Genomic DNA, 22,599 nt, shown 5'->3' on the forward strand with positions numbered 1-22,599 from the left:
GAGCTCAGAGTCTCAGGAGGACTGGCTGGTTTCATCCTGGAGTCATGAGGGAGCTGGAGGAAGAGCTTGCTAGGCTGCTCTGCCTCATTTATGATCAATCCTGGATAACTGGGAAGGTCCCGAATGACTGGAGGTTGTCCAATGTGAGGCCCACCTGATGCCTTCAGTTTTAGCTTTCATGTCTTCCAGATTCTGTACTGCATTAGTGTATAACTCTGAACTTCATATAAAGTGTTAGCAAGTTCTCCTCACATTTAAGTCACACAAAACAATCCTTTTCCAGCCCCAGAACCAAGGACACCATTGCAGCTTCAGGCCAAAAAAGTACAAACAACAGTGAATTGAGGAGAGCAATCTGGGAGGATGGGACTTCATAACCTGAAGCTGTCATGGGACAATTAACCCCAATATGGAAATGGACCAAAACCTATAAAAGTGTGAAGACTTGTGACCCCTGGTCCATCTTGGGTGTAGCCACAGGAGGGCTCTTGTACTGCCCAAGGTGTGTCCTTTGAAGGCCTTTGAATAAATCCCTACTTTATTCCTTTAACTCTGTCTGGCCTCTGTTCCAGGCAGCCTTTCAAGGCATCACACCCACAAGAAGGATGTGGGGAGCGACAGGCCCATCAGCCTGGCCCTGGTGCTCATCAGGGTTCTGCAGCAGATCACCTGGAGTGCAGTCACAGAGCACACAAAGGACAGCCAAGGGGGCAGACCCAGCCAGCACAGGTTTAGGAAAGGCAGGTCCTGCCTCATCCACCTGGTCTCCTTTTATGACCAGCTGACCCGCCTGGGGGATGCAGGGAAGGCTGTGGATGTTTCTACCTGGATTTCAGCAAAGCCTTTGACACCGTCTCCCACAGCATTCTCCTGGAAAAGCTGCAGCCTATGGCTTGGGCAGGAGCACTCTTGGCTGGGTTAAGGGCTGGCTGGATGGCTGGGCCCAGAGAGTGGCGATGAAAGGTGCCACATCCAGTTGGGATCAAGGGTGTCCCCAGGGATCAGTGTTTTTTAGCCTGGAGGAGGCTCAGGTGACCTTATCATTCTCTACAACAAGGAGATTGTAACCAGGTGGGGCTTGGCCAGCTCTCCCAGGCTATTTGTGTTAGGACAAGAGGACACAGCCTTAAGCTGCACCAGGAGAGGTTCAGGTTGGACATTTGGAGGAATTTCTACACAGAAAGGGTGACTGGACACTGGAATGGGCAGCCCTGGGAAATGATGGAGTCACTGCCCCTGGAGGTGTTTGAGGACTGGACATGGCACTCAGTGCCCTGGTCTGGGTAACAAAGTGGTGTTGGGTCATGGGTTGGACTCGCTGATCTCAGAGGTTTTCCCGACTGAAATGACACTGCGATTCTGTGACAAACACTGCAGGAGGAGGCACATACAGATCTTATGTACCCAGATAGCACCAAATCCTCTCTGTTATTCCATGGACATGTAATTGACTGTGCCCAGCCCAGCAAGGGGAAAAGCAGCATCCCTGTGCCACATGACATGCCAGACCCCCTCCGCAAGCAAGCTCTTAACTGAGGGACATGTCAAGGACACACATCAGCCTCTGTGCTTGGAGAGTGATGGACTTCTGCCTGGTGATCCTGGGAAGGAATTAGACTTTAGATGATGTGCCTTAATAGAAAACTCACTCCTGAAGTGAGCAGAAAACCATAGATAACGGTGATGTAAAGATACTGTTAAACCGCCAAGGAATTTCCCCAACAGAGCGAGATGTGGTGGCAGCCACAGCCCCCCCCCACCCCCCCCCCCCCCCCGATCTCCCTGATCCCCCACCTCAGCCTCTGCCAGACTCACAGCCACCACGGTGCCAGGGGATTTCCAGAAGACCCAAGCACAGACAGGAGCCTCCTGCAGCAGCACACCATGGGCTGGCCCCACAGCACTGTGGGCATTCATTTGCACTCTTGGTGATGTCCCCACTGTACCCACTCAGTGAGCTGTGCACCATGGAGAGGAGCTATTGGCCATACCCTGGCATCCACAGGGGCTGGGAGGAGATGTGATGTGGCATCAGCATCCAGACTGCTGCTTCTTGGCAGTCATGCTCAGGTTTGCAGCCCAGAGCTCCCACAGCTGTTCAGCGGTGGTGGTGAGGTGGCTGCTCCCTCCCTCTGCCTTTGTCCCCAGCTGTCCTGTGTGCCCACCACTTCTCTGGCCCCTGGAATGGATTGAGGTCCCTGGAATGGCAGCTCTAGATTTGGCAATGATGCCAAGTGGGGCTGCCACACCTGCCCCTGGGTTTTTTGGGTCAATGCAGCTGCAGGGCACTGCCCAGCTGTGACAAACCCTGGGACTGCTGCTGTGAGCAAGGACACCGGTGGCTCAGGGAACACAGCTGCTCCAGAGAGAGAGGCTGAGACCCCCTCCCACCTGGGCACTGCAGCAAAAGGGGGCTTTTGGAACCCCCCTCTGTGCCACAGGAGAGCAGCTGCAACCTCCCAGATCCCCAGCTCCGTGGACCTCCTGAAAGGCATGGGCACTCCCCACAGCCTTCTCCTGCATGGCTGCCACCAGGCTGCTCACTCAGCCTCTGGGCTTCTTCAGACTTTAAACAAGCTGGGGCAAACTGCACCTGCTCCACTAGAGCAGCACAAGGCAGCAGCAGTGTTACCCTGCCAAGGGAGCAAACGTGCCTCAGGCATGACCCAGACATGCCTTCATGCTCTGCTCTTTGAAAGAAATCCCTAGTGCTTCTCTTTCTCCTCAGTCTCAGCTTGAAAAGCAGCTCCAGTTCCTCTCTCTCACCTGTGACACTTGACAGGGAGCACAGACCCATGCCCAGGGCACTCCCATGCTGGAGGGTTCTGGGATCACAGAGGTGGGATACACCTAGAGCACTGATATCAGCCCAGCAGAGAGGGGAGCTTGAGATCAAGGACATGTTTCTGCAGGAACTGGAAATCTTGTTCTCAAAAAAGTGCGATAGTCAAAATCATCCCAGCCAGTTCAGCCCAGCCTCTGGCTAAGGACCACATTTTCCCCTGTGGTTACAATTTTCAGAAAGCATTAACAAATAAACAATGAAAGCCCCAGAAAGCAGAAGCCGTGACTAATGGTCTTTGAGTTTTCTCCAAGTTTAATATCAGAAAAAAATACAATTACAGGAATAAGAATTAGACCAGACAGTGAGTGAAGGGTTGCTGGGAGTGCCAGGATGCTCCTCCATGGCCTGGACAATCTGGTGTTTAGGCAATCAGGCCCATCCATTTATTTGTCACATACTCCCTTTTAGTAGTAGCAAAAGCAAGAGCCACAAAGTGCTCAGGGGAGGAGATGTGTGTCCTCACCACAATGCCAACAAAGACCCCCATGGAAGCTGCGCTCTGCCTGCTCCTCTCCCAGGTTCCATCAGCACCTCAGGACATGCAGGTTGTGCTTCCACAATGCTGCCTCCACGCCTGGCCTGACACCTCTGCCCCAGTGGACCTCGAGCACTTCTGAGGTCGAGCAAGAAGCTTCAGTAGGGGACCCATGAGATTATTCCTACATCCCAGGCAGAGGCAGAGCTGTGGTTAGACAGCAGCTCTGAGGTGAAGCTCATTTGCATTGTGCACCTTCCTCAGCTGCTTTGATGTGGCTCAGGCTGCAGGAGCACAGGTGAGCCCAGCCCACCCTCTGGGGAACTGCTCACTGCCATCCAGGCAGCCTGGCTGGCTGCAGGCACAGCCCTGCTCCCCCTGTCCCCACTGTGGCCAGCTGGGACAGCAGCAGTGTGGCATGCTGGGGACATGGCCCCACTTGTCCACCACCACCTTCCCAGGAGCCAGTGAGGGTTTAGCTGAGGGCCACAGGTTGGGAGGGCACTGGGAAGGCTGCTCCTTCCTCTGCTCACGCTTTCATGTCATTTCTGCAAGACAGGACAGGGGTTGGTGGTCAGAATTATCTTTCACCAAGTTACTGCTCAGTCCTGCTGAGCTCACTCTGTGGTGTCTCATCCAGACAGCCCATTCATCTTGGGATTATATTTTCCTTAAAACAAAAGATTAGCCAAACCTAAAAGGTTCACACAGTGCAATTGTTTAATCAGAATTGTCTGGCTATAGACACTGAATAATGACTAAAAAAAAAGAAATAGCAAAGTTGGTTCAAGTCTTGAGGGACTCGATATCAGTATTTCCAAGTGTGATTTCCAAACAGCTCTGGCTGCTCTGTATTAATGATGCTCTTGAGACTTTGTTTGCTTTATTCCTTTATTTTTTGGCTATGGATGCGTAAGCTAAGTTTTAATGAGATCAGCAATGTGCAGGGTCAGCTCCTCCCTTGAGCACTGGTGTGGAGGAGGCACTTTACACGGACCCAGGACATGGATTTGCTCCCTACAATGCCAAAGCAAATATATCCACCACTTGCACACCAAGTCCTCAGGAGCTGGAAATGGGAGACTGGGATGAGCTGCAACACCCCCATGCAACAGGGAAGAGCCAGGCTGAGCCTTCAAAACAGAGCACTTTCAGAGTGGCACCTGCTGGCACAAATACAGTGGGTGTCCGTCACCCACAGCTGGGCTGTGCTCAGGTGGTTTTTCAATGTGTCTGTGTGTGCTGACAGGTTTCTGTCTTTGTCTCTCTTGGTTTTTTACACTCACGGGCATCCTGTAGACTCAAATGACACAAACTCCCATCAGTATCCAAGCACTATGGATTTTCTGGAGCTGGAGCCTCCTGTCAGAGCCCTGACAGGCACTGATGTGTCCCTCTGGCAGAGACTGCACCCATGGCCCAAGGGGTCTCCTCTGACAGAACACCCTAAATCAAGACTTGTCTGCTGTGTTTTGCTGGGAAGCTCCAGGAAATTGCAAGAGAACTGTTTTGGCAATGGTGATGGGCTACCCAGCCATCCCCACATCCTTCACAGGGCAGGTCAGAGGGTCAGAAAAGCACAGGAGCTGCTGCACAGCCTCGTGCTGCTCCCTGCACCCAGCTGGCTGAGCAAAGGCCACTCTCAACGCTTCCTGGGGCCTGGAGACTGGGTTCTATCCTTCCTTCCTGTCTGCTTCCCATATTAGCTTTTCCAACATTTCTAATAATAATAAAAAAAGCCTCACCACACTGGGACGTCTGCTCAGGGAGGGCCCTGCTGTCTCAGGGGCAAGGACACGTGGTTTGGCTCTCTGCTAATAGGATTTAGGACTTGCTGTACTAGTGTGCACAAGCTGGTTTGAAGCAGCAGAGTAAATACTTGGGTTTTTTTGCTCCAAGGGCTTCTTACCCCCATTTTTTAGCACTACCAACACAAAGAGTTGTGAGATGCAGCCACTGCTGTTCCCCAGAATGGCTCCCCAGGGCTCTGTGCAATGCCTGTGACAGCTCCAGATGGGACACCAAGACAAAGCTCTGCTCTGACACCTCTCTGTCTTGCCTCCCTCCACTGCTGGTGGATGTACTGGCAGAATAAGGGAGCCACACACTGTGGCACCTACTACCTACAGGGAAGGTCTGGCCCAGCTCTCACACAGCCCCTTGCTCACAGGTTCCAGGGGAGACCATGGAGTCCAGCTGAGACACTCTGCAGAGCAGGAGGAATTCAGAGATGAATCTCCAACACATGAGAAAGGAGAATGACCCTGCAGCATCAATCCTTTAGTGAGCCATCAGAAAAACAGCAAGGCTGCACCAGCACCAGGCACTCCCAGGGCACAGCAGCAGAGCCAGGCTCTTGCTCCCCCTTTTTCTGTCCTTAGGGAATGCAGAGAGTGGAAAAGAATTATTCTGAAGTCATTTATTATGGAGTTATTCAATACCCTATTTATTATAGAGCCAAAACTCATATTTGACAACTTAGAGCAAACTTCTGGTGAGTATTTTGGAGAGGCCAGAGACAGAGGTGAAAATAAAGCAGGCTGAGATGCCTTTTGCTTTCTTTGTGGTGGGAAAACAGAATTTTAGTGAGAAATTTAAGTTTCAGTGGAAGAAAGAAGTCTAAAATATTTATGTTGCTCTAGGGAAAAATCAAGCGGATGCTCCCATCGACAATACACAAACAAACTATAAATATCTGAAAATCAAGCCTCCATTTCACAGAAATACTACACTGCACAGACAAGCACCTGCTGCTCCTCTGCCAAATCCATCTGGAGCACCTATGTGAGATATAAATAGAAGTACAGGGAAGTTTGCTCAGCCAGGGCCAAATCCCCTCCTGAGATGCAGAGCCGGCCAGCTGTGCACATGGAGACAGGAGCAGGGAAGAACACACACCTCTGCCAGGACTTGGGCAGGAACCCTGCTGACACATTCCAAAACAGGGTTTAAAAGCCTTCAAAGGATTCAAAGAGGTTACAGGGTGCTCCATGGAAAGGCCAGCAGCCCTTCCTGTGAGATGAAAGCGGCCCCAGCTCCGGCTCGTTGCTCTTACCGCAGTGGCATTTCAGAAGTGGCTGTTGTTGCACAGAAGCAGATATCTGATTGTGGGAGCCTTTATTTAACAACAAACCAGCCCATCGCTGGGAAACTGGTTTCAGAAATTCAAATGGAAACAGTGCTTTTTAATGATAACCAACACAGCCCCAGCAAGGCAAGGTCAAAGTCTGGGAGCAAGGGTTTGGCTGTTTCAGGGTGTTGAGGATGGTTACATTCACATGTCTGGCATCCTGCTTGGCATCCAAGTGGAAAGGTTTGGTCAGACTGAAGCCGGGTCTGGCACATGAACCTGTCTGAAAAGTAACAGATTTTCTTTCTGACTCCTATGTTCCCAGGGATGGAGATCACATTGATTATTTCTGGGATGAGATGAACAACCTCACCCCAACCCAGGCCATGAAGCAAGTCTGGTGAAGATCTTGAGCACTTTTTGCCCCTGTTCATGAGGTGGCCAGTGGTTTTTCACTACAGATCTAGAAATGGAAACAGAAGCAAATAGAAACTCCAAAAGTGGCAACTTTCAGTACACTGCACAGTTCCTACAGAGTTAAGAGCATATGATGCAATTCTCACTCTTGAGGACCTGGCAGGTGATGTCTCACCCCTTCCCTTCTGTCTTTCCATATTCTGGCATGACTATAACAAATCTCAGGAAATAACTGCAACACATAACTGCAGCAAGAGGCATGGGTCAGAGGAAAAAGCCTTCAGTGGTGAAGGCCACTAAAAAGTACATCAGGTTGCCCAAGATAACTTTGAAGTTACACTGAAGGTTTCTGAGCCAACATCTGTCAGGAATAGTTTTGCTCAAGCTCAGCTTGCCACAGAGCTGGCAGGTTCTGGGTGGATCTTGGGGCAAATGACAGACCCTGCCAAACTACTTTCTGTGCTGCTTTGAAGTTCAGCAGTGTTATTCATTTTAGAGGACTGACTGCTGTAGTGAAGACAGACATGCCCTGTCACAGCCTAACACTGATACCTGTCAGTACCACCCCCCTGCTCTCAGGGCAGGGCTCCCAAGAAAAACCTTCACTGGCTACATGGCCACACATCAGAACTGGAAATGGCACCACTTCTCTGATCTCATCTCTGGAAATAAACAACCTGCTCTAATTTTGAGCTTGGCCCTTCTTTCAGCAGGGGGTGCAAAAGCAGCCTCCAGACAGTCACAGGGACTAGCTCAGTTGGTTACAGCATGGTGCTCATAATGGGTCTGATATGGGCCATTCCCTTAAGTGTTGGACTCCTGATCCTTGTGGCTTCCTTCCAGCTCAGAATATTCTGTGATCCCTTGCAGCTCCATGACCCAAGAAGCCTATAAAGCATTGTTTCCTCACAAAAACTCACACTTCATGGGAAAGTGCTTCAAGAACACATGCCTTTTGGTTTTCAGATCTCTGCAATGCAGCTGACATGAATTCCTTGTTCGAGCCTTTGTTGTGCAGCAGGCATACCAAACACCTCACTCTGTCAGTGTGGAGGAGATGACTTGGCTCTTCAGAGCACAGCTCAGGCAAACAGGAGGGAGATTCTAGTGCCACACTTAGCATTTTGTTTCAGAACCCACCTGTGATGCTGTCAGAGGCTGGGTGCCTTCTTCAGATCTGAGATCCTCAGAGCTACCCCAGAGTTTCTAGCAAACAAGCTTAATGCTTTCATTTTACACCAGAAGCATCACAACTATCTGGGAAATCTCCCTCCCACATCTCACGGTCTGCATTTTGGGTGGCTTGATGATCTCACCACCATGCAATTACTAAGGTTAAACACGGCTTTTAAAAACTCTCATGTAAAAGCCACTGAGGTCAAGTTTTAAGCTCAGGCTCACTCTAACCAGCTTAAATACAGAAAAACAAAGCAGTCAAAAGAAGAGGACCAAAAGGAATCATCCATTTTTTCTCCCCCAATCCTCCCTTAACCACACACTGCCAGACCTACCTACAACTGCTCCCATCCTGCCAGGCTCTGCTGCAGTTGTGTGGCCTTGCCTTTCCCAGTTTCTTCATAATCCTAAAATGATCTCACAAAGAGAGCCACCAATACCTGCCCAGACACTGCCTCTTGCTATGCCTGACTCCACAGCACATCCCAAAGGGGATGCAGAAAAGCCAGGAACACACAGCTGCACAGCCCCTTGTTACAAAGCTGGTGCAACATGAACAGTCACAGCGGTCAGGAAAAGAAGTTATAAAAACAGTAACTGGGAAGAAACATCCAGGATTTTCACCCTCCTCAGTCCTGGGAGTACAGCAGAGAAGAAAACTTCACAAGAAATATGACAGGCCTCCCATCCAAATACATTCCAAATAGGAAAACCAGAATGAAGTGGAACCATGAGCTTCCCCTTTCATGTTCCCCCAGAAGCAGCTGCTTCAATTCCATTAATCCAGAGGCACAGTGAGTGAGTCATACTTCAGTACATACCTTCATGTTTGAGGTTAAACCCAGGTCATGTGGCAATTAAGACACTTTAATGGCATTTTCTTGTTATAATAAGCTAGTTCCCACAGCTGACTCAGGGATACAGTAGAGCACCTGAAACCCAGAAGGTGGAATTTCTCCTTTTACACAGTGATCTGCACATCTCCCATGTGGAGAGGTGTGGCTGCATAATTTCATAATGAAGTAATACAAGGCTGCATATTTTTACAAGGAAGTGAGAGGAGACATTTGTTCATGCTGCAAATCCAAGGAGTCTCCAATACCAAGAAAATTCCCTTTTTGCCTTGTTTTGTCAGTTTCTAATCAGAAGTCTCCCGGTAGAAGAGGAACAGTGTCAGCTTAGAGAATTGCTTATCTTCACAAGAGCCCACCCCATAATCAGTTTATGAAAAGGATCCCACAAGCTGCAACAGAAGCTGGACAAGGCCTCTGGAGTCTGAGCTCAAGAAGGAAACTACCTGAGAGGGAAGGACAAGGAGGCAGATTCTCCATGCCCACAAAAGAAGACAAAAGCACACCTTATTTAAAATCAATTCTTTCCACTCTCACATTTATTTTCCCTAGAAACAGTCCTTGCGAACACGTCTTGTTTCTCTTTTCCAATTCAGTGGCATTGCTGCAAGTACTCCATGGCACATGACTCTGGGGAAGCAGAGAAGTGTCCCACAACTTAGTCCCATTTCCATAGGAAAAGCTGACTCATAAATCACATGATCCTGGAGATGCTGACACAGGTTTGTAAGGAGCATCCAAATGACAAGTCCCAGGAGCAGGCTGGAGCCACCTGAGGCTGGCAGGGCTGCCCAGCTCTAGCAGAGCAGGAGGCCCTCCTTCGTTGCCAGGCGCTGCCGATGGATATTGTCCTGCTGTAGCTCCTCATGGTTTGGGTGCCAGAGTTTCATGACAATCCTCTCAATATTCAGAGCATAGACTGTGTGTGCAGGGATCACTTCTTTGTGCACCTGGAAATGCATGTTGGAAAACAAGCTGCACATCTCCATACATATTTGCCCATGTTGCCAGGGCATAACCTCTCTCTACCACAGCATGCTCTGTGTGCCAGCTCTGCAGAGTGGAAACAAAGGGAATCTCACAAGGAGAGCTGCTCCCTGCCAGCACTGCCACAGCAGCCAGCACAGCACAACCATCTCTTACACCACTTTCTAAGGGAGTGCCATGTAAGGAAACAGTCATTTTGCTCTTGGGGTGGCAATCAATAACTGGTCATCAAAACCATAGAAACAACAATTCTGACTAAACAGGAGATGAATGTTTGATTACAGCTCTGTGGTGTGTATCCACAGCTATGAGACAAAATCCCAGGGCCTGTTCACAACAGCAGAGATCAAGGGGAATTTCTCACAGCTAATTTTAGACATGCAAAGTAGGCAATGCCCCTACAGCTGCCAGAGAGGGAGGGAACCACAGCCATACATCCCCAATGAAAATTCACCCAGATGACCTTAAATGCCTCCCCAGGGCTGGGGTGATCACAGCTATCCCACTGCAGTGGCCTGCATGCCAGGACCAAGTATTCCTCTAAGTAGCCAGGTGGAACATGAGGAGTAAGAAGGGCCATGCCAGGTAAGTTATTTTGCTGCAGGACTCTCAAAATCTGTCCAGCTCAGTTCTGATATAATCACTGCAGCCTTCCTGCAGAGGAAGTGTTCACCCATCCTGCACAGCTGTGAGATAGGTATTTCCTCATCAGCTCTGTGACCAAGGGGATCAGAACAGGCATTAAACCGAGTCACAGTGGGAACAAATCAAAGCCAAAGACTCAGAGGCAAAGAAGTAAAGAGAAAGAGAAAACAACTCTTGGGAAGAGAAAACAAATGGGGATTTGCACATAAACCACACCTAAGATTGGCAGCTGGCACTCAGGGCAGCACTGCCTGTGACACGAAGGTGTGACACGACCAGCTTACCTGCAGTGCCTCGAAAAGGTCGTACATGTTGACTGGAGGCAGGGCTGCTGGCAGGGTGTCCCCAGAGCAGGCCAGGAGCAGGGCTGCCTGCTGCTCAGCATCGTCAGGAGCAGGTGGAGGGGCCAGGCTCTGACCCACCGAGGGCATTGCGCTGCTCGGGGGGCTGGCGGCAGAGCAGGCAGAAAACATCCCAGTCACAAAACCAGCACCAGCTGTGGCTGTCACACAGCAGGGGCCTTGCTGTTCTGCACCAGCTGTGGCCCCTATGTCCATAAAATTATTTCAGCTCTAAAAAAAAATTTCTTTTAAATTCCAGTTTAACAAGGAGTGTGGACTGACGCCCAGCATGCTCCAGCCCTGCTTAAATGGTCTCAGTTGTGCAACTTTTGTTACTTGCAGCCAATAGTTTCTACGCAGCATAAAAATTAAGGCACACACAACATAAAACTAAAATGCCGGCTGTTATGCAGAGTTGTTTGTAGCGCTACAATCAAATCTTAAAACACCCACGACCTCCTGTCAACTGCTAGAAGCTGCCCCAGACAAACAAAGCTGCCTTCTCACACACAAATGCTGCCAGATGCACTGCACAAACTCTTTTGACACTAAGACTCCAAACAGGAAAACCTAGAAGCCCTGCTAACTGAAAAGATGTGCCAAGTAATCATTAACACATTTGGATGCAGGAAATGACAGGATGGCAGTGTCCTGCAGGTGCCCACTGACATTTCAATCCTGTGGCACAATGGCTGTGTCTCCACAAAGGCAGAAAATTACTGAAGTTTCCAAAAAGCAGTAATAAACTGCTGGACAAGCAGAAGTAAGGGAGAGAGATGTAACACTGCCTTACAATCCAGTGCTGGGAAATCCCCATATTCTCACTCCCTGTTCAGCTGTACAATCCTCCATACCAATGCCTTCCTTAGTGTGTGAAAGCAGGACACCATCAACACACATAAAAGAAGAAAGCCATGGAGTAATTCCAAGACTAGCAAAAACCATGTACACTATCAGTGTGCTGCCAGCTCCTTACCACTCAATTAAGTTGTTATAAGCAACAACACTGTTCTTCAGATATGGCTGAGGGTTGACATTGCTCCCAAAGGCATACTTGAAATGGCCGTCCCTCAGACGATAGGCTTTCCTCCTGGATATCACAGAGGTCAGAATGTCCTTAAGGTGGTTCTGCAACATAAAACAAATCCTGTGACATGTGCTAAATTACTCACTCATGGCTAGAAGGGCTTCACCAACTGGCAAGACAGAAGCAGTCCTGCTATGACCACAAGAACCTAAAGATGGAAGGGAACCAATATCTGGACAAGCTACAGGATGTTTTCATTATCCAACACTTGGATACAGACAACATGGCAGAGAACATTGTGAGTACTGTAAGCATCAGCCTGTGAACTACTTTACTATGTGATGTCCTGCTTCAAATGTCAAAGGGGTGTCTTCAATGCTAGGAAATTCCCAACCTCTGTTTAAGATTTCATAACTGACACCAGATGTTACACTTGAACTGAAATACACACCCTGAAATGACAATGAAAAGCCACTCACTCATCTTTTTCATTTGCCTGAAGAGTGCTGGAGAAGCAACAGTCTAAAAAAACCAAGCAAACAGCTTCTTGATTTGGCCTCACTCCCAGATGGGGAACTTGGGCTGAGTGCAGAAAACCATCCACACATCAAAGCTCCAACCAATGGCTGTGTCATTCCTGGGATGTGTAAAGTGATGCACCACCGATGGCCAAAGCTAAACCAGTGGTCCACCTGCAGATATCACCTGATCCTGTCCCTTCATAGCCATTGTGCCTGTAACAGATTGCTTTTTATAGAACTGGTCAAACTGGCATTCCCATTCTGTCCCTGCTTTTAAGTGACAGGAGCACTTTCCACAACAGCTACTTAAGCATGCCTGGAGTACTGTGCAAGTACATCAAAACTAACACTTGCAGACAGAAGTCCAAGACTTTATATGTAGGGCACAAGATCCTTCATTCTCACATTACTCTGAGGCAAAAGGGCAATTGGAGAACAATCAGAGCAGCAGGTTTCCACCCCATGGTGGGGGACAATGCTCCAGACTGCAGACAGAGCCTTTTGCTGCTGGTGTCCTGAGACCACTGATGCCCCCCAGCCCAGCCTCACCTCCACAGCATAGACAACAGCTGTCACTGCCTCCTCAGTGACATTGTCCAGCCCGTGCTCGTAGGCAGTGACAATCATCCTTCCTTCCAGCTGGCCACGTGTTGGGAGCATCATGGTGTGAGAGCACAGCTTCAAATCATCATCCTCCTGAGGATCCTTTGCCACAAACTGCTGGGCTCCCGACAGCGGGTTCTGAGGCTGGAATCGGTGCTGCCATGGACACAACGTTAGAGCCTAAGATAATATTCATTGAGACCCTTTGGTTCATCAAGGGGACATCCCTTCTCCAGTCAGAAAGCATTCATCTATAAAAATCCTCCCCAGTGACTTGTGGCTGAAGAATTTGCTAAGTCAGTGCTGGTATCCTTTCCTATCCCTTGTCCAGTAGCACTCCAAACCACCTGAGGTTTGGGTATCCACAACACACTGCAGCAAAAAATTCTACACACCACATGAAGACTCACCTGCTGTGGTCTGCTCTGTACCTCCCCACCTGCTAGATTTGTTTGATTCTCCTGGGAGTCCCAAATGTGGTCGGTGACTGTCCTTTTTATCTCCTTTCACACTACCCAGGCCAATGGCTGGACTTTCATGTCTCTCAGATACCTTCTGTGTGGAATAGGTCTCATCTATTTAGTCATTTCTTGTACAGAAGGGTATATTTTTACTTATTATCTGTACAGTTTTCCTCCAGATTAAAACCTATGATCCTAAATTTGTAAGATTGATTCTTACATTTCTCTAATGCTTTAAACTTATCCCAATTTCAGCACAAATTTCATACTCCAGTCTCCCTGTATACTTTCACTACTCTAAGCAGACCTGTGTTACAGAGCAGCCACTGAGATGGATTATGACTGTTTTTCAGGAGTGACTTGGTTATTTAGGGAAAAAACTCATCACAGAACAGGAATTCATACCAGAAGGTGGCACTTCCCAGGCTACTTGTATTCCAGCACAAACCCTTGGCTGCATTGTGTCTAAGGCTCTGATGGCTCCTCAGTCCCCAGACAAAGGGGAGAACAAAGCAAATGGAAATTATTGATCCTCAAGCCCAGCCATGTGCTTGGCCCAGCACTAACCCACAAGGGAACAAGACTCATCATACTCTCACAACTCCTGGCCCTCTCCTCTCCAGTGGCTCTGGAATGGAGGTTGCTGCAAGGCTCTTATGGGGCACCAGGACAAACATGTACTTTAAATATGAACAATGAATGTGCAGCAAAGTGGATTTCTCACATCTTAGTTTCAGGGGAGAAAGAGGGGCTGCTTTAGTCAAAGGACAGTGTGGCATTTAACTCAGAGTGAAAAACCAATCCACCCACTGCTGATGTGAAAGCAGGTTTCCCTCCCCATAATTCTAAAGATTTATGCTTTCATTACAAGAAAGTCACATGCCTGGAAAAAAAGACCTTCAAAACGTAAGCAACTCTCAGGAGGAATGTGGTCTGGGAGAGCAGAAGCCAACTGGAATCGACCTGTGGTCATTCACAGCTGTTATTTTGACCAGTAATGGAAACATTTCAAAATACCAAAGCACTTCCAAGTTCACACTAATCAGGAATTCCACTAATACCAGACAAGTCCATTAATCATAACATGCACTTCATACAATGCTTACTGCCAAGCATTCCTGAACATGTGCACAAACACTAGAAATCTAGTAGTATCCTTGGGGTAGTGAGTAAGTCAAATTCTAAGACTTCGATTACATGACAACTTACTGCTCAAACTCTCATCTACTGAACTCAAGAGTTACAGTTTTAAGACAGGCAAGGTAACACAGACTGAATCTAGAACATCACAATTCAGGTTGTAGCTGTGAGCACTGCAAAGTAATTCAACACTTTCTAAATACAAGGAGCCCTCAGCTGGACTTGCATTCCTTTGGAACACTGCTCTGTGAAGAGTACACAGAGTGCCTGATCATAGTCCCTGGAAGGACCCTACCTGTTGAAGAGAGTGCCTCATCCCAAATCTGTGTCACACCAGGCCCCCTGCACACAGCTCTGGCAGCACGGAAACACTGCAGAACAGGGGTGTGACAGTAGTGGGTGGGTGTACAGAGCCTTTGCTGCAAACTGAACTGCATCTTGCACGTTTCTGTGTCACCTATCAGAAGACAGCACCTTTGAAAGGCATTTTCAGTTCTGAAAAAACTTGACTTTCTGAAAACAGTACACCCAAGGAATATCTTGCTTCTAACACATTGAGAGTCACACAGTGAATTCTGTCTGCCTGAATAAATAGTAAATCAATTGCTTTAAGAAATTGGCAGATGTGTAAAGAGAACCACAGAACTCACACAGAACTTACATCAAACTTTTGGCGAACTGAAGAAATCTTTTTCTTCCCTTTGGGTTTTCCAGGTTTAGTTGCAGAGCCACCTGGCCATGGCAGAGATCCAGCACCTTCTACAAATTGAAAAAAAAAAAAAATAAAACAAACAAACAAACCCCAACAAAACAAACCAAACCCAAAACCACTCGGTGTTGCTTATTTAGGGTCAGGATGAAACCCTCAACATTTGGCCACCTGTTAAGGCTCAACCCCAAATCCACAGCCAGAGCATAGATAAAGGTCTTTTGAGGGGAGAACACTTTTGGCAGCCCCTCCCTTCCTTTGTCAGCCCCTTGCTACTTTGACTCACTCACAACACCCATGACTTATGCAGCAATTTCTGTCCACACACCACACAAAACCCATGGTGGAAGGAGAGAGATAAGCACAGCCTGAAAGAAAATCCAAAAGGAAGGAACAAGCCATTTGTTCCATCAGGAAGGTAAGAGCTTGCCTGGAGGTGGGTTCTCCTCTCACCCACTCCTGGATAAGGTCAGATGCTAAACCACCTGAATTGAGCAGTCTGACTCCCCAGTTCTCCTTTTATTTCAGCAAGCTTTGTCATGGATCCTTATTAAACATCACAGCTGATTTTCTGTTACACTGTAGAGAAGGAGAGGAGGGAAGAACTGCAGAGGCCACTGAGCTCAGGAGCAGGACATCACTAATGTGACCAGTGAGCAAACAGCTGAAAAAGAGGGTCCTGTTTAGTATCAATAAATAACCACATTTGGTCACATCATCAGCTCAAAAGTCCAGTGAATGCTGTCTGAGCTACAGCAGGCCAAACCACTTCCTGATAATCCCACAGCTCTTGGCAAGGACAACCTAGCAAATTTCCTGCTGACTGGTTTACAGCATCTATGAGCAATTAATTGCTTCAGGAACATTGGCTAAGGACAGCACTGCATTGGATGTGTGTGCTTGCTGACAGAACAAATGTAACCCAGAGACTGGACAGCCCTCTTGTGGCTACAGAGCAGCCTCTGCTGTGTGCCTCCAGCACCCTCCTCCTCCAGCTTGGCACTGCAAGTGAGCATCCTTTTCCTTTGGAGCTGGGCATGCCCTGGGCATGTCCCACCTCCAGGGAGCTTGGACACCTCAGCTCTGAAGGCACTTCAGCTGCCTCTGAAGCAGAGGCTGGAGCTCTGCTGCCAGGCAATTCTGACAGCACAGCAGTGTCTTGGACATTCCCTGGCTACATCTCAGCCAGAATTTGCCGTTTCCTATAGACGGAGACAAGAAGTGACAGCAGCCTTTCCACATCTCACCACCCACATCCTGGCTGGCCTCAATAAGCACTGACCAACACCCAGCTGTGGTTCTCTCCTGCTCCCACAGTTTCCCCCAGCTTCACACCAATCTGTGGGTTTATCTCTGGCTGTCTATGCTTACTTTGCTGTAATCAAGAATTAACTATGTTTAATTTGCTGTAGTCAGGAATTCATAAATACAGTTATACCACAGCCCTGTTTATGAGGAATGAGGCTGGCTAGAAGTCCTTGTCTTGGGGGAGCTTCCCACACCATGGCTGGAGCACAAGTACCATGTCCTCTGCTATGAAAAAAAAAATTCTAACAGGATCAGGCTCAACTAGAGGATTCAGGTGAAGTTTTTGAATGGTCATCTGCTAAAAAGGGATTAGAAACAACCTACACACACAGAGAGATGGCACATTCTCCCTATATTAAAAAAAGAAGTTGACCAAGAAGTTCACCTACATCCTATTGGAGAGGTGGAAGCCCTCAGTGTACAAACCCTGTTGTCAAAATCCACTGGTCAGTTTAAGAAATTAAAAGGTAATAAATTCCCCCCCAAAATCATAAGGCTGGTGTCACTGCTCATCAATACATCACAGGAGAGGCCCTAATAATGGGGCATAGGAAACCACTGTGGAGAACTACAAAGTCTCACACAGCTCTTTCACAGCCTCAGTTATTACCAGACAAAATGCAATGGATGGAGATGGAAATTGAAAACACCCTTTTCTCTGACAACGTTCTACAGATATAATAGGTTACAGCCAAGTCGGAATTTTTAAAATACCTTATTTTAAATAATAATACAGTAGCTGGTAAATTAAATGGCAACTAAATTTTTAGGTTTTGACAGTAGATCTGAAAGATGCAACTTAATTGAATCTCGATGAGCACATTTAACAAGAACTTAGCCAAACTCAGCTTAAAACAAGGAAAAGGTGAGATACAATCCCCTATTCCCCACCATAATGAGCCCATAGCAGAATTTTTGGTTCCTTTTCCAAGTTTTCATATTACCAAACCCAACTTGTACTAGATGAAGAAAGCAAAATTTCCCTCTAGCATTCAAAGAAAACCAGTACTGGCCTTCCTGGCCACAAATGACACGGCTGGGCTGGCTTCAGAGATGTCTGCAGCTTTTATTTAATCTTGCTATCAAAGAAATCAGACCTTAACAAGCCACAGCAATGGCTGCTGCTTTGCCTTCAAAGATCAGTGACAGACAAAAACCATTTTTTTAGCAGCTGCCACATCTCTGCATGGCACCATCATGATGGCAACAGACAGAGCCTGATATGCTACATGAGGAAAGGACAATGATACAGAGAAAGTCACCACAGAAAGAAGCAGACAGAGAAAACACACATTTCCTGTTTACTTGATCTTCAGTTCGGAAGGGGTTGTTTATTTTAATCTTCTTACAGGAACAAGGGTTTTGGTCAGGTATTCTGCTGATATTTGGTTGATATTCTGCTGACTCCCCTCTGCCAAAAAAACCTCACACTCCCATTTTCTTACTTATTCTCCCTTCTCAGTACTCTGGAGAGAAGCAAACACAAGCAACCTGAGCCAATCTCACAGCTGAAAGCCCTCTGAGCAAAGCATGTGAACAAACCTGACAAAATAAAATGCTCCTGTTATTCCACGAGTTCTAATTCGCTGAACCATCTTTTAATTGGCTCCAGACTACTACAAAATAAATTAAATCCTTACATCACTAACTCAAGTGTTTGCAATTGTCTCAGTTTTATCGCTAACATTTAGCTAAGAAAGGAGGGAACAGTTCAGGTAAGATACACATTAACTCAAGAAACCTTGATACCCTGAGTGCTTGCAACTGTCCAACAAACAAGGTCAGGTTAGTGAGCAAGTCCGTGCAAGGTTAAGAAAGAATTTAAACCAGAGTTCCTCTTGATGGAATTTTTTGGGGAAGAAAAAATCCCAGTGTGCCAGTTTGGGGTGGAAGGGGGTTAATTTTTTCCACAGTAGCTTGCACAGGACTATGTTTTGGATGTGTGCTAAGAACAACGTTGGTAACACAGGGACGTTTTCATTCCTGCAGAGCACAGAGTCAAGGGGTGTTTCAGCTCCTCACCCATCCCACCAGCGAGGCAGTGCACAAGGACTGGGGAGGGGACACAGCCAGAAAAAGCTGACCCCAAATGTCACCCTTCACATGAGAATAGACAACACACCTCCCTCCCTCTGCACCACCAAGCCTTAAATGTCCCATGCCAGAGAGGCTGTGCAACTGGGATTTGAAGTTGTTTGGGTGACCAACAGCCTGAGCAGAGGAGAGGGGGAAATGCAAAGAGCCCTCAAAAAGGGTGACAATCACCAAGTGCCCCCTTAAATCCCAGGTGAAACCACTACTACAAGAGGCAACAGAATTGGGATCAGATGGGTTTGTTTGCATGGTTCAACAAATACTACAATCGCTCCTGAAAAATAACATTTTAAGGATGGTTCTTTCCCTTTGTCTTTCACATGAAGGTGGAAAATACATGCTTCAGTAACCCTTGTGAGAGCGTATCAAGTGCCTCAAAAACACTTCTTTAAAGTTACTTATTTCCATGAATCATGAAGTAAATACCTTCTACCCAAAAGACAGTGGTTGAGACAAAAGCCTGTTAGCTTTCCATTCTTACATGGAGGGAAAAAAAAAAAAAAAGAGAGAGAGAGGAAAAAACCAAACCACAACAAAAAAACTAGCTGGTGTAAGACTGGCATCTAGGGGAAGAAAAAGAAATCTAGATCTTAACAGTTAATATTCCACTCATACTGCATTTTCCTGGGCTTGCATGTACAACCCTCCACCACACACAGCTGACAATGAGATCTTGCTTGTAAGAGACCTAAAAGTCAGTGGTCCAGAAAGAGGTACCTGACCACAGACCAGCTCCCAAATGACTAGGAGACTGCACTGACCTGTGGACAGCACAACTGAGGCTCTAGAAGGGACTAGCAGAATGTACTCTCAGCTCCAGAGCACCAAACCACATCTTTAAGACCACACACTGGTGATTCAACTGACTTATTTCAAGCTGGCTTATGCAATCAGTGGACACAGTGCCAGGCAAAGCTTGCCTGAAAGCCCTGGAGGTGACCAGCACTGGGAAAGGATCCTGGCCAGCTGGATCACCACATGCTGCCACTGACCTGCTGAACCACTACAACCAGGGTTCTCTTGGAGGGCTCTGAAGAGAGCAGCTGCAATGGGACAAGAGAAAACTACCTCCAGACTTGAAATTAAAGAGGTCAGGCAGGAAAAAATGTGCATATGGAAATCACCTGTGGAGCACTCTGCTCTGGGCTGGGGCTCTACCATCACACAATCCTAAACAGCCTTGAAAAAGGGACACCTGGGAGTTTGCTGACAAGTCCTGGCCAGACTGCCTGCCATAACTAAGTGGCATAAAGAGACTGGATAAAGAGACAAATGACATTCAGTACAGCTGAGCCTAGAGCACGAAAAGCAAAGCCCAATCTCAGTCATATGGCAAGAGGCTCCAGCCTGACCACTACCTCTCAAAAGACCTCTGAGCTATTAACTCCACCCCAACACTCACAGCAGCTCACTGCTGAGCTCAGAGAACAGGCACTGTCTCCCTCTCCTGCTCATTTAGCTCAGCTGCTCCAGGTGAAAGTCAGGAGAATCACTGTTCCCTGTGCATTCCTTTCATAATCCAGCTGTAATTAATTACTCAAAGTTAAAAGCCAGGAGCAGCAGATTCAGACTCATGTAAGTCTTCTGATTTACATGAGTCCAGACCCGTAAAGGGAACAAGTTTAGTACACACAAGGGGTTTTTGAAGTTCAATCAAGAGCAAACAAGGCAAGTTTGGAGGTTGGGGCAATTAACATTTAATTAGCACAGCTGGTAGAGTTAAGGACCAGCTCCAACACAAAAACCTGTGGGCTCCATGAATCTCGCAGGCATTATTTCTTCTAGCTACAGCAGGCCCCTCAGTAACAGGTATTCTCTCAAAAAACTCATCTCTCAGGTCTGAGCCCATGTGAGGTGTAACAATTTTCTCTCCCTTCCTACACAGCAGTTCCAGATCTTGAATTACAGCTCAATTTTGCGCTTGCTACCACAACCCTTGGTTGAGCTCTTTTGAAGACCTAACAAAGCACACCCTGCAACCCTTCCAGAGGACAGCCATTCTAGGCACTCACAAAGTTAAATTGTTAGCATCTAGAGTCTAGATGCTAACAAAGTTAAAATGTTAACCATCTGCAGAAGTTTGGGCTAATTGGTCATAGCTCAACCAAGGCTCCCTGTAAGCACTTTTCTATCAGATATCTACTGGAAATCAAGATCAGTCAGAAATACTCAGCTCCCCACAATGACCAGGAACAAAGTCCAGAGGGGAGAGAAAGACGTAAACAAGGCACATCAAAGAGAAAGCTGCATCTGCCTTTACCCTTCAGCCTGCAGCAGACACCCAACACAGAAATCAAATCAGGTTATCACAGGCAGCAATCCAGCATCAGCCTCTAACCAAGCATACACAGCTTAGTCACAGAAGCATCTCTGCTGAAATCAGCTGGAACACTATTTTGCTACATTTTTACCTGTGTGGCAAAAAAATCCCACGAGTATTAAGGCTGAGAACAGTGGGGTACTGTGCACACACACCCCAGACACACAAGTGGCGGGCACAGTGTTACACCAAGTGTTTAATAAGGCTTCTCAGGACTCACCTGGGGCAGAAACCAAGATTTGACATCGGGTGAGAATAGCCAGGAGGAAATCGTTGTGAGAATGGACTGTAGGGAGAGAGAGAGCTCATTAGCAGCACATCAGTGTCCAGAGGCACCTCCTCAAAGCCATCCTAAAGTAGCTCCCTAAGCTTTCCCACTGTTGTCTTCTTCCCACCTGCTCAGTTAATTTTCAATTTAAGTTTTTTTGAGAGTTTTCTTCTGCTGGGCTGAGAATCTACTACACTGTGACAACAGCACAAAAGATACTACACATAGCACGGAAACAACTAGGTCACTTCTCAGTGTTACACACACACACACAGTGTGTTACAGCTACTTGACAAATTTGGTGTATTCAGCAAGTCAGAGTTGTCCCTCTTGCCACGCAGGCACCCCACTGCAGTGCTTTTGGTTTTGCTGGAAAATCCACCAAAACGAGAATCAGCCCCACAAAGATGAAGTCAACTCAAATAGGTTCTAATAACAGAGTTCATTGCAGGGATTTTCTGGAACACAGAGTAATTGTGCACTAGAGAAAGCGAAAGCAGCTTCAGAGACAGGATCAAGGGGTGACAGGATCCTCTTTGGAGTCTGAGCACCAAAAAAGTACAAAAAGGAGCATGTCTCCACAGCGACATTTAAAAAAAGGCCTTTTGGTTGCTCGAACAGCATGTTTTAATTTTCAACGCGTTCACAGAACGCCGAACTGTCTGTCAGTGCCGGGGTTACACAGGGACTTCCCCACGCAGGCCGGGACACCTCCCACCATTTTAACTCCACTGGTGCCGCAGCCCCGGCCACTGCTAATTTCCTCACAAGCACCTTCCCCGTTCGGGAAGCACCGCGAGCCTGGAGGAGCTTCCTAGGCCTGGCAGGGCAGGGGAACGAACACCAGGTGTTATTTTACCATTGTCTTGCGTGAGAAGCCTGCGCGCTTCCAGGTCAAACTCTTCCTTACTGATCTTCTGCTTGAACCAGAGCTTCAGGTTGGCCCAGTACCTCGGGAAGAGCAGGGAACCACAGAATCAATTCGGTTGGAAAAGACCTCCGAGATGATCGAGTCCAACCTATAAACATCACTGTGTCAACCTGACTGAGGGCCCCTTTCCTCGAGCACCTCTGGTGACGAGCAGACACCGGAGGAAAGGCGCCGCTCCCACACCCAGCGGGTTTTGCACGGACTCGGCAGAAATGCGAGGAGCGGGAGGGGCCGTGAGGGGCGCACAGCCTCGACCCAGCCGGGTCCAGCCCCACACCCCCCGCTCCCCGAAAACACTCACTGCTTCACGTTCTCGCCCAGCGCCTCGCTGAGGCTCTTTTTGGCCGCCTCCAGCTCGCTCACGTAAGTCGCCATCACGCCCGCCGCCGCCTCAGGGCCGTCACGTGCCC

At 47.8% G+C, this 22,599-nt stretch overlaps 1 protein-coding gene across 2 annotated transcripts; it reads right to left on the reverse strand.

Moving 5' to 3' along the window:
* Window positions 1-3,198: 3,198 nt before the first annotated feature.
* Window positions 3,199-22,598, reverse strand: TADA1 (transcriptional adaptor 1). Of its 2 annotated transcripts, none has more exons than XM_083867663.1 (8): window positions 22,491-22,598; window positions 22,118-22,209; window positions 21,211-21,276; window positions 15,221-15,318; window positions 12,905-13,138; window positions 11,784-11,935; window positions 10,751-10,913; window positions 3,199-9,784 (listed from the first exon to the last, which is right to left on the reverse strand). In XM_083867663.1, exons 1-8 carry the CDS (start codon window positions 22,562-22,564, stop codon window positions 9,632-9,634), a joined length of 1,032 nt encoding a protein of 343 aa, XP_083723789.1. In that variant the 5' UTR covers window positions 22,565-22,598; the 3' UTR covers window positions 3,199-9,631. The 2 variants fall into 2 exon arrangements, with proteins under 2 accessions (XP_083723789.1, XP_083723790.1); XM_083867664.1 differs by having other exon boundaries at window positions 3,201-9,784; window positions 12,905-13,114.
* Window position 22,599: the final 1 nt, after the last annotated feature.

The sequence above is a fragment of the Zosterops lateralis genome, assembly GCF_965231275.1.
Source record: "Zosterops lateralis genome assembly, chromosome: 9".
NCBI classification, from domain to species: domain Eukaryota; kingdom Metazoa; phylum Chordata; class Aves; order Passeriformes; family Zosteropidae; genus Zosterops; species Zosterops lateralis.